This window comes from Squalius cephalus (genome assembly GCF_949319135.1).
Source record: "Squalius cephalus genome assembly, chromosome: 13".
NCBI classification, from domain to species: domain Eukaryota; kingdom Metazoa; phylum Chordata; class Actinopteri; order Cypriniformes; family Leuciscidae; genus Squalius; species Squalius cephalus.
Genome location: NC_137134.1, coordinates 16,452,710 through 16,464,863, shown reverse-complemented (window position 1 = coordinate 16,464,863; position 12,154 = coordinate 16,452,710). Strand labels below are relative to the sequence as shown.

General features: G+C 36.3%; 2 protein-coding genes across 2 annotated transcripts in view; both read right to left on the bottom strand.

The window, feature by feature from the left end:
• The window catches only part of LOC307170184 (complement factor H-like), a 268,514-nt gene that overhangs the window by 197,341 nt on the left and 59,019 nt on the right, over window positions 1–12,154 (bottom strand). The gene's annotated exons all lie outside the window — the stretch shown is intronic.
• LOC307170186 (verrucotoxin subunit beta-like) overlaps window positions 10,223–12,154 on the bottom strand; it is a 157,011-nt gene continuing 155,079 nt past the window's right edge. Inside the window, exons 10-14 of the mRNA XM_079891234.1 lie at window positions 11,740–11,907; window positions 11,296–11,472; window positions 11,025–11,198; window positions 10,619–10,665; window positions 10,223–10,416 (exon numbers count right to left, since the gene is read on the bottom strand). Of these exons, the coding sequence (XP_079747360.1) occupies window positions 10,658–10,665; window positions 11,025–11,198; window positions 11,296–11,472; window positions 11,740–11,907 (527 nt within the window). The 3' untranslated portion in view covers window positions 10,223–10,416; window positions 10,619–10,657. The remainder of the gene's footprint in view (window positions 10,417–10,618; window positions 10,666–11,024; window positions 11,199–11,295; window positions 11,473–11,739; window positions 11,908–12,154) is intronic.

The window sequence follows — 12,154 nt, the reverse complement described above, 5'->3', positions numbered from 1 at the left end:
ACTGGCAAGTGTACGATACCTCTGTAATCACATCTGTTTCCGTACTGATGATGCTGTAGTCTCCATGTTGAAGATATGGAGGTGGTGGACAGATCCCACCTAAACAAATAATAATAAAAAACAATACATTCATATACTGTACATTTTTGAGCAGCATTTAGTGTCCGCGATTATACTAATAAAAGACTTGGGGCAGCATTTGACTACAAATTTATGTGCTCCTGAATGTTTCTGTACTCAATGTCTCTGAGTGCAAGTGACTGTCTTTATGTGTGTGTGTGTGTGATTGCGCTTCATGCACATTAATACAGAATATATATACTGTATATATATGTAGGCTGTACACACACACACACACACACACATACACATGTACTGCATCAGATTAAACTGGGAAGAGTCATAGCACTTGCATTTTGTAGTCCTATTGTTAGTTTAACTGTAAATCGTTTTGGATAAAAGCGTCTGCTAAATCACTAAATGTAGCCTAAATGTAAAATTGGCTTGACATTGGGCATTCGCACATTTAGGGAGCATCTCTAAAGCATTGGCATACACGTTTCTAACTTCATTAGCAAACTTCAATTTATTTGAATAAATATCAAAAATCTAAAGTCTGCGCATTATGCCTGACACCTACATGAACACTTTACAGTTGGTTTTAATACTGTAAGTCGTTCTATTAAAATGCTATTTAAGTTAGAAACGTGTATAGCCTACCAATGTCGTATGTAACCTTAGAGACGGTCCCTAAATGTGCGAATGTCCAATTTCAAGGAGTTGGGTCTGTCTGCGGACTGCAAGAGACTGAAGAGAGGGGTGTAACAGGAAGTGGGCGTAACTTGAAGTTGTCCAAATCACACAGAACCACGCGATATGTCCAACTCAAAACGAGATGTTGACGGCAAGATACCAGCTCGTATAGAGACAACGGTAAGAATATTTACCCGAGATAACCGTGTAAATCGAAGTGTATTGTCATATTGCCGCTTTTTACATTGCAGCAAGGGCAGAGTAAAGCGTTTGGAACTTTGAGCTCGTCAATCTGTCTCGCTGAGTGTCACACAGACAGCCAGGTCATTCTACAGAAACGTCCACTTTTATATGGAAAGATGTTAGATTACCCTTTGACTTTATGAGTACACATAAATTACAGCTTAATGATTTTTTTATATATATATATTTGTTGTGCATTTATTTAATATTAATATTGTGCAATATTAAAGGTTTTTATGAAATATTATTTCCCTTTTTTTTAGCAGTAGTCAGAGTTACAGTAAAATAATATTAAATAATGCAACAAATAAGGAGATTATGTTTTATTTATTTTAATAAGGTTTGTTAAAAGTTTGCTTGAAAGTTAATTTGCGCAACCATGTGTTTGCTATAACGATGAAAATATTTGAAAACCAGTTAAAATCAAGTAATGATGCAATCCTTTAAATCTTAACATTTGAGTGTAAGCAGAATTAAATGGATGCAAAATTATCATCATGTCACATGTGATATTTTATTTAATGTGACATATACTGTATGTCATTGGTGATTCATTGTGTCACTGGTGTTACTGTCTTTTTTTTTTCTAAGACCAAAGATCATTATTCTTCAACTATAATTAAGTAGATGAGACTAAATTGTTACATCTGGCATACAATCTAAATGAATAGCTTTGAATAAAGGTTATCTATAAATGGGAGACACTGGTGTTACCCATAAGAAAGGTGACACCAGTGACAATTTTCATGAAAAATTCATTTTACAAAATGGCTGCTGCAAGGTATCAAACCACATGTTGTCAATCATGGTATACTAAATTAAGTAGTTTAATCCATTTGTATCCATTTTTACAATTCCCTAACAATTAAGTAGGTCATACCAATGAATTCAACTAAAAGTTTCATATGAAATCATGAGATAAATGAGAAAATGTCTGATAACTGAAAAGAGACAGTGGATTTACCATGGGCCTTTCTTCATAGATATTCAGGAAATTGGAAGAAGAAAGTCAAGTGATGTCATAAGTGTGATTTTTATTTTAAAATGAGAGATTTTTGTTTAACGGTAACACCAGTGACACAACTCCAGGGGACCACTACTTTCATTATAAATTTTATAATATTTATTCAGCATTTAGTTTTTTTTAATGTCATTTACATAATATTTTTGATAGTTATGTATACATTATTGTATTTTAAATGGCGGAAAACCCTGTTATTGACAAAAATAAAGCATTTTCCGGGGACGAGCACTTCTGTGGTGCTTGAAATTCTATATAATTAATTAAAAATCAAATATTGCCACATTGATGGCTCAAGAAGGTGTAATTGTTCAAATAACATATTGTTTTATTTTAAAAATAAAGAAATTGTAACCCTAAAGTGTCTTTTAAGTGTAATATTTCTGTAAAGGCTAGGGACAGAAAAATGGACATTTGCCCTGGAGTGGTCACTTTCCATTATTAAATGTAAATGCATGGGTAAGATGTCACCTAATAGATGTAAATGCATAGATGTCGTCTAATTTATTGTTTTCTATACCAGTTTACGACGGTTTCCTCTTTATTTTTTGTGCAGCTGTGGTGCTTTTGAGTGACAATTCCTCATTTGTCCTTAAACCCTCATTGTGTTGCCTTTCAATTAAAAGATTTTGTTATGGGTGTGTTTGTTGTTCATTTATCTTAAAAGTATAATAAGGTTTGTTTGTCAGCGGTGCATTTAGCTGTTCTTTAGTGCTGTTGATATCAGTCAACATTTTTAATCATCAGCAAATCAGTCATACAGTAAGACATCAAAAGATGTTTAAAATTATTTATTTTTAAAAAAAAAAAGAAAAAAAGAAAAGAAATAAAGCCCAATTTCAGAAGGAAATATTAGTGCTAGCTCCACACTTTAGTTGAAGTGGGAAGAATAATTGATAATACAAATTAAACAATACATCGCAATATGGTTTCTTGAAATACATTTTCAATACCCTGGCACTAATGCAGATTGCAGCTTGCTTTACTGCATACCAAAACAAGTATTTCGGTTCTTGAACAGCTAAGAGTCAGTTTAATCTACTCTAGTATGTTCTGTAAGGGTTAATGCCCGGCGAGGTGTCCATTGTCAGGTACCGTATTAATGGACGACGACGAGGCGTGAACCGTCCGACGCGCAGCGGCATTACCCCCTTATACCATGGTCCCTTGCCAAATAACACATTTTTAAAACATTAGTTTATAGTTTAATTACTTTTACAATCGAAATCTAAAGTTTTTACAAACAATAACTTGGTTTCCCTGGTTACACCTGACGGTTTATTTACTAGGAGTAAACTATCACTTTTTAATGGACACCCTGCAGCCAATCAGATTTGAGTATTCACCCAGACCATGGTATAAGTTTATGTTAAACTCGTACGAGAGCGATTCAAAAGCATACAGAACTGTCTGTTCTCTAATCGCTGGGGCGTAACTTGAAGGGGCGTAACTTGAAGTGGGGCGTAACTTGAAGTGGACGTAACTTGAATGGGCGTAACTTGAAGGGGTGTAACTTGAAGTGGGGCGTAACTTGAAGGGGCGTAACTTGAAGTCTTGCAGGATGCAGACAGACTATTGATTTCAAGCCAACTTTGTGCCAGTATATCACTGGGAAATGTTCAGCATTAAACTGCACGATAAGTTCATATTCTGAGTCTAAGCTACGTTAAGCATTTTATATGTCCAGAAGGGGAATCCTGAAGTATTGAGGGAAACCCTAGCCTACTGCATGCAGCACATCGCCACAATATAAAGTTTAGGCAACTAAACAACCAAGAGAAATATACAGTATGTCAACCTCAAATGTAACATTGGATCTGTACATCCGCATCGGGGAATAACATTATAATCTCGTTCACGGTAGAGAAAGATGCATGTAGGCTACACAGGAAAAGTAACCGTGAAGACACTGAATTTAACATAAAAAGCCGTCATAATAATCACAAATACACTTACATTTCTGACATGAGTTTTTATGAATGAATGGCTTGCTTTAACTGTTGCTGGTCTTCGTCAACAACACGTGCTTTTGCACCCCGTGCTGGTGAGATCGACTAACAGCAGATGAAGAGTATGCTCGGTAATCTACTGCTTTTCCTGCAGTTTCTGGATGTCAACGTATAATTTTCTGTCGAATTTGAACCACTGAATTTGAGAAAGCGAATTTGCAAAGCGAAATAAAATGGACCGAAAATTGCCTGTTGAATATTATAGGTTGTATCTTTAAACAGTTTGAATATTTTGGAAGTGAAATATGAAAGGTGAATATGGATTATTGAATTTTTAATAATGAAAATGCGTTTAAAATGTTTTTAATTGAAATATTCACAGCTTAAATGCATGTCCTAAAAATACAATGCATTAAAATGCAAGCATGGTTAATGCATTTTTTTTTTCAAGTAGGCTAGTGCAATTCAACAGGCTTTTTTGTTTCAAAAACATTTGCCAATATTTTACTTCCATACTAATCTCTGTTATCTTGCAAGCACAAACTTTACATGAAGTAAAATTAATTGCCATAACAACACTTACATCCAACAACAGAACACCGGGATTGCTGAGACATTGTTGTCGCTACAGCTGCTCGAGTGTGGAGAAAATGGCGGATAGCATACAACTCGCTGAGGGCAGAAACCATAGACAGTATAAGAAATGGACACAGCGACCCCATAGACTTCAACAGAGAAAAGTGAAGTCAATTAGAAGCACTCACTTCCTGATGGCTGAGCGTACTGCGCAGACTCAAACTGAGCTTGACGACGTAGATGTGACATGAGCAACCTGTCTGTATTCTAGTAGCTGTGCCAAGAGAAATCTGAATCATTCCCTTCTGAAACTTGCAGAGACGGAGAGTGTGAGTAGGAGCTGTCCATGAGCTAGGAGCAGGAGCAACTTTTGCTAAGTATTCTGATTAATAATTTTGTCATTTTGCCTCCACATCCCCCCGATTGCCTGCGAGCTTCTCCTCCTGTCTATACGGTAATCTCTCTACTGTGCGACAGAGAGTCACGTGGTTATGACGCAATCGTTAGCCTATTTTTACAAAAACTGCCTCTGCAGGGCCATAACATAAGCTACAAGGTAATGGAGCCTTTAATACATTTTCAAGTTTCTTTAGAAATAAATAATGGACAAATGGAGTCTTTAAACTCCTCAGATGTAAAGTTATTCGCTGTCAAAGTGACACCAAAATGAATGGGAGTCAATGGAATGCTAACAGAAGGTGATGGTCTGCTAATCAATGGCGGCCTCCAGGGAAGCTTCAGTTTCGGCTGATGGATTACCCCCTTGGCAGAAACTATGGTAATACAGGACTGTCAGTCAGCGGCCGTGGGCGGGGCCTCAGCAGTGTGACATCACACTGCTCAGAGAATCAAAACGGCGTAATGAGACTGCTTTTGTTTAATGAGGATTAGGGAGTTGGGTGGATTTTATCATTGTAGGGTGATTGTGTTCACACACTGCCAGCACGCATTTATTACACATTAATGTAATAACAGCACATAATGTAAAAACTGCACATAATGTAATAAGTATTACATTATTATTGTAATAAAATGTTCATAATGTAATCATTTTCTCAAAACGTACTAAAAACTTGAGCTCATAATGTAATAACAATTTTTACATTATGAGAAATTGATTACATTATAAACTCACCAAAAACATGTCATTTTTATAATTGTAATGGCTTTTTCAAAACATAAAAAATAAAATCAAAAATTATTCCCTTACAGTACATTTGAAAAAAAAAATCTAACTCCAGTCTTAAACCACCTGCGAAATGCATCAGATTTAAATATTCACGCAATTATTATCATTATTATTGTTTGAAAAACAAAGCATTGGTATTCCTTTACACAGTACATTTAAAAAATCTAAATCCAGTCTTAACCTGCCTTCAAAATCCACCCGATTACTGATTCTACTACTACTACTACTGCTACTGTACTACTACTATTACTACTGCTACTGTACTACTACTACTACTACTGTGATGCGGCAGCAAGCTATAACGCACATATGTGCTCTTTTTATGTGTTCTCTAGAGGTTGAAATCAAATCAAATACTATCGAACCAAACCACCCATACTACTTCTGAATAGGATGTATACTTCTTAAATTGTATGAAATTATGGAAATACATGGTTCAGATCACTCAAAACATATATGAAAATGGAGGTGCCCTTATATGGTCAGTAAGGAAGCTTGGCTGTCCATCTAGTGAAAAAGTTTGGTACTGCGCCCAAATAAAATCTTACTGAAAGCAAATTTTTTGAGATATCAACCTAAAATTTTGAACACAACTTGTTTAGATTTTTGGTTTTAATTTTCTTGCAGTTAAGGGGTTAAGTTAAACTCCTATATGTAAATAAATTGGGAGAAAATAGTTGAATGTAAAAAAAATATATAAATATAGCTGCGAGCAGCGATTACGGGCCCAAGCCGGTGGCACCGCAACCCCGGTGCCTTTAGTTACCTAAAGGCACCAGGGTGGCGGTACCGCCGGCTTTGGCCCTTCATCGCTGCTCGCAGCTATATTTATATTTAAATATATATATATATATATATATATGTATATAAATATTTAAAAGACAGAAAATACTACTTGACTTACCTTATTCTGATTTGATGATACACTCAAAATATTCCACAACAAATCCTTTAAATTTAATGTAAAAATAAAAATGAAAGAAAGCAGTGTTGGGCTCACGTAATCCTCTCATTAGAATCAAAATGTTTCAACATTTGCGATGTATTTGAATGCTAAACTATTCTTTATTATATGCTTTGTTCTTCACTCGTGTTTCAATATCGATGGAAAAAATCATCCTCTTCACAAGCACAAAAATGTGCTTGGAAACATCACAGTGGAGCGGTGCTTACTGTGAATGTATGAATTGTACTACTGACTATTTAGAGCAGTGTAATTTTTATATGTTAGGTAGGTTGACTATTTTAGTATTATATTTTATGAAGGCTATAATGAACAGGCTGCGAAGTCAAGATTACAATGCTGGAATGTGTGTGTGTGTGTGTGTGTGTGTGTGTGCGTGTGTGTGTGTGTGTGTGTGTGTGTGTGTTCATGTTTTTCTATCCCGGTGGGGACTTCAACCTGAATGCACACAGACTCATGGGGACTCGTGTCACAGGCTTATTGTTATAAACAAGCTTATAAATCATACAGAATGAGTTTTTTTGGAAATGTAAAAATGCAGAAAGTTTTCTGTGATAGGTAGGTTTAGGGCTAGGGTTAGTGTGAGGAGATAGAATATACAGTTTGTACAGTATAAAACCATTAAGTCTATGGAGAGTCCCAACAAAGATAGTAAACCGTGTGTATGTGTGTGTGTGTGGCGTGGGTGCGATTGAACAGTGGACACATAAAAACATACTCCGTCATTATACAGGACGACATTCAAACTGCAAAGTGTTAACTTATATTTGTGTACAGTCGCAATAAAACACAACATTGTGCTTTTGTAAAATAATTTCAAGCAATCCTCCCCCCAAAAGGTGCTAATTTTAAAATTAAACTAAAATGCTCATATTAGCGATTTAAAACGGTGCGCATCCACGGTGAGGAACGAGCAGAACAGAGTGAACGTTTTTCAGTTAATTCCTACTTTCATAGGAATTCATTTGAAACGCTCGCTCAACCACTATCAATGTCACTGCGGACGAACATATTTTACTTTCGTTTTTAAGTTGGCAATTCAAAAGCCCCCAGCGGTGTTACACGTCGATTAACCGGTGGGAAAATATCCTCAGACACATACCTAATAAATGTATATTTAAATACAATATTGGCCTACCTGGTAAAAAGTTTTATATACTATTTTGATGTCCTTTTGGACACAAGAGGGCAGTATAGCCCTATGTTTGCTTTTTTGTTTAACCAAATAGCACTAAATAGCCTGTTTTTAACTTTTTCATTCTTCTTGAATTGTAAAAACAGAATAAAATGGGTTTAGTTGTGATATTTGTATACTTTTATATAGAAATAAATGGTATATAATTACATATTAGAAGATTTTTAGTGTTTCCTTTTTGGACATTACTTTAATCCCTCGCCATAGCAAAGCCGTTTGAGATATTTATTATCCATTCACAATTTAGCATATTTAATGTATTTTCATCATGTTGAAAAAGTTTGGTGGGAATAAAATAAATAGTTTAAGAGGAGTGGCTAAAAATTCAGAGGCTGATTTTGCAAAAAAATCCACATTCAGACAAAAATATCTGACTTCCTGATGGCCGGAGCGAATGAATGTAAATTAGAAAGTTGTCCGGCTTGATGAGAACAATATACAAACTATTTTTTTTTTTACTGTAGTTAAAACTAACTTTTGTCAAAAGCATGTTGAAAGTGACACACTTCCTACTGCCAGTTGGTGGCAGCTATTGACTCACAATAGCTACATCCATCTGATCGGCCTCTTACCACAAACACACTGCTGAAGTTTCATCAAGATCAGTTAATGTATGCATAAGTTATTCCACTTCGTGTTTCTCTGTTCTCGCCATAAATTCGATTCCTCGCCACGGCCAAACCGTTTGAGATATCAAAAATCCGTCCGCAATTTAGCATCCTCAAAGTCTTGGCTTCATGCACACCGAGTTTGGAGGGGACACGGTGAATTTTCTAGGAGGAGTATTTCACATTCCACAGCAAGCTTTTTCCAAACAACCCATAATAGCCGACTTCCTGTTGGGCTGGCGTAAAACTTGACCAGGGGAAAGTTGTTCGGCACGATGAGATCTATATGTGTACCGAGTTTCATATTAATTCATTTTGATCTATGGACCAAGTTTTGGGACCCCGTTCAAGGGGGCGCTGTTGAGCCCCCCTGCCACGCCCGGGAACCAGCTTCAGCCCGTCCCTGATGGCAGGGGGTTCTGACTTGTGTGCAAAGTTTCAAGAGTTTTTGAGCACGTTAAGGACCCCAAAAGCCCCTGAAACCTTGATTAACAATATAAAAGCAATAGTCAAATCCCCCCCTCCCCTCACACACACAGAGACACAGAGAGAGAGAGAGAAAATCCTTCAGAAAATCCACATTCAAACCCAAATATCTCTCTTCCTGTTGGTCGGAGATATTTAATGTCAATTAGAAAGTTGTCCGTCTTGATGAGAACAATACACATACCAAGTTGTGTTGCTGTTGATAAAACTAACCCCCCCACTTATGAGTAAAGGTGGCGCTACTGAGCCCCTCACCATGCCCGTTTCTGAAACTTTGCACATGTCTACGGGCTAATAAATGTGATGTGTCTGTCGAGTTTCATCCAATTTCAAGTATGTTAAGAGTCTCAAAAGCATCAAAAAAGAATATTAAAGTTTGAAGCGTTGCCATGGCAACAGTATTAAAGATATCAAAAATCCTTTCACAAGTCTACATCTGCCGTGTGTTTACATTATACACATAAAGTTTGAAGCAAATCGGGTAAAAATAAGAGGGTGATTTCAAAGCATTTTGAAAGGGACACACTTCCTGCTGCCAGTTGGTGGCGCTATAACTTTGACTCACAATAGTCACATCAATGTGATCGGCCTTTGACCACGAACACACTGCTGAAGTTTTATCAAGATCAGTCAATGTATGCAGAAGTTATAATACACTTCCTGTGTCCCATTATTCGCCATAAATTCGTTTCCTCGCAACGGCCAAACCGTTCGAGATATCAAAAATCCGTTCGCAAGAATTCATCCTCAATGTCTTGACTTTATTCTCACCGAGTTTGGTGGCGATCGGATGAAATCCCTAGGAGGAGTATTTCACATTCCATTGTATGGGTTTTCCAAACAACTTATAATAACCGACTTCCTGTTGGGCTTTTGTAAAACTTAGAGCACGAAAGTTGTTCGGCCCAATGAGATCTATATGTGTACTGAGTTTCATATTATTACATGCAAGCGTGTTTGATTTATGGACCAAGTTTTCGGACCCCATTCCAGGGGGCGCTGTCGAGCCCCCCTGCCACGCCCCGGTACCAGCTTCAGCCCGGCCCTGATGGCCGCAGGTTCTGACGTGTGTGCAAAATTTCAAGAGTTTTTGAGCATGTTAAGGGCCCCAAAAGTGGCAAAAAGGCAAAAAAAAAAATAATGAAGAAAAAAAATAAAAATAATCCTTACGGAAACAATAGGGCCTTCGCCCTTTCAGGGCTTGGGCCCTAATAATACCAAACTCAGAGTAATAATTTGAAAGTTAAGCTTTATTCCAGTGTTAACACAGTGTCATATTACTGTAACATAAGCAAGTAGACTGAAGTATCAAGCAAGTTTGTGTGTGTGTGTGTGTGTGTGTGTGTGTGTGTGTGTGTGTGTGTGTGTGTGTGTGTTGCTCCTGCAGCAGCATGTCTGTCCATCTTCATTCACATCTGTGGGATCGTCAGATCTTAATACAGAAAACTATGATAAATGCAGAGTTACTAGTGGGCATTATTGTTGTTTTAATCAGTGTACATGCACACAGAGACTTATACACTAAAATCTTTACAGGGACTTTATCACATTCAAATTTTGCACCATAAAATCTATTGTGTTGCTATAAATCAAATGTGGATAGTAACATCATCAAAATGTTTCATAGTTTTTACCTCAGTGTTTTAATCCACATTTCTTTCAATTTATATGTCTTATTGACCTGAAGAAAAGAGGGGAAAAAAACAAAACTAAAAATTAATTCAACAGGAATGTACAGTACCATTTAAAAGTTTGTGGTCTTTTTTAAAATTATTATTCAGTAATGATGCATTAAATTGATCAAAAGTGACAGTAAAGACATTTCTAATGATACAAATATTTTCTATTTCAAATAAATGCTGTTCTTTTGAACTTTCTATTCAGTAAAGCTGCCCGTAACTGACCCTTCATGAACTGAAACCTCAACAAAAGAGGTCTATAATATCAGATAAATTAGCAAGATGGTAAAGATGCAGCAGCAGACAAACCTGGTGACCTCAACTAATTCACATATGAAAGTGCACAAACACATGTACTCACATGGTGTAATGTTCAGCTTCCCATCAGAACATATCAAGGTCATAGATAGCCATCTCATCTCTCTATAACTATATTTACAGTAAAATCTCTTTTCACCATGGGGTAAATAGAACTTTTCTGGGATGGATTCCACATTGTGTCCTTCAAAAATCTCAGGTGTAATTTCGCATGGCTCTATGAAAGATGCAAAATACAACTGATTACACAAAAAGTTCAAAACACTTCATGATGGGAGTGATTCAAGAGAATTATCTGGAAAAGAATGACTCACTCAGACATTTCGGAGGGGTCTCCCATTTCCCATTCACACACTTATGATATCGCTGTCGCTCATTCAGCACATAGTGAGACTGGCAACTGTAATACACCTCTGTGATCTCATTACCATCATAACCCGAGGGAGTATAGTCTCCATTTTCAACATAAGGAGGTGGTGGGCAGATCTTACCTAAACAAATAACAGTTTCAGACATATTTCAGTCCATTTTATGCAGTGTTTTATAGTGTCCCCTTAATCATTGTAACCGTTAATGAACATGAGTTGTTTGTAATATATATGAATAAAAAAAATAATACAGATAATTTTTCAAAAAAAAAAACAAAAAACAAAAAAAAAACCCACAATCATTCCCAGCTGTTGTTCATCATGGATCTAGTCAATGTTTTACCCACTAGGTAGTAAATGTGATTTTAGATTCATAATATTCTAGCTCACCCCTGCAGACAAAGGTTCCATTCCATTCTCCATTTTCACAGATCCATTGTCCTTCTGGGATTTCATTGTATGGCTCGATGCACTTGTATTTCAGAACTTCTTTATTGTCGTACTCCTCTTTCTCCTTTAACAGTGTCATAAAATTATTGCGTGGTTTCTGACACTTTGCTAATGGAACAAGTAAATGCATAATGTAAAATAGTGCCATATACATTATAACACATTTACTGCTTGAAAAACGTGCCCAATATTTTTTAAAGAAAACATGGAGAGAGGCTGAGTGGAGTCAGATTTATTCTTTTAAATTTTACTCATTAATAACTTTAGATAAATTCAGGTTTTACATTATACTTAGTGTCTCTGATACTTTATTTAAAAAGTTTCTATCATCTCTTTTATTTTGTGAATTCACTGA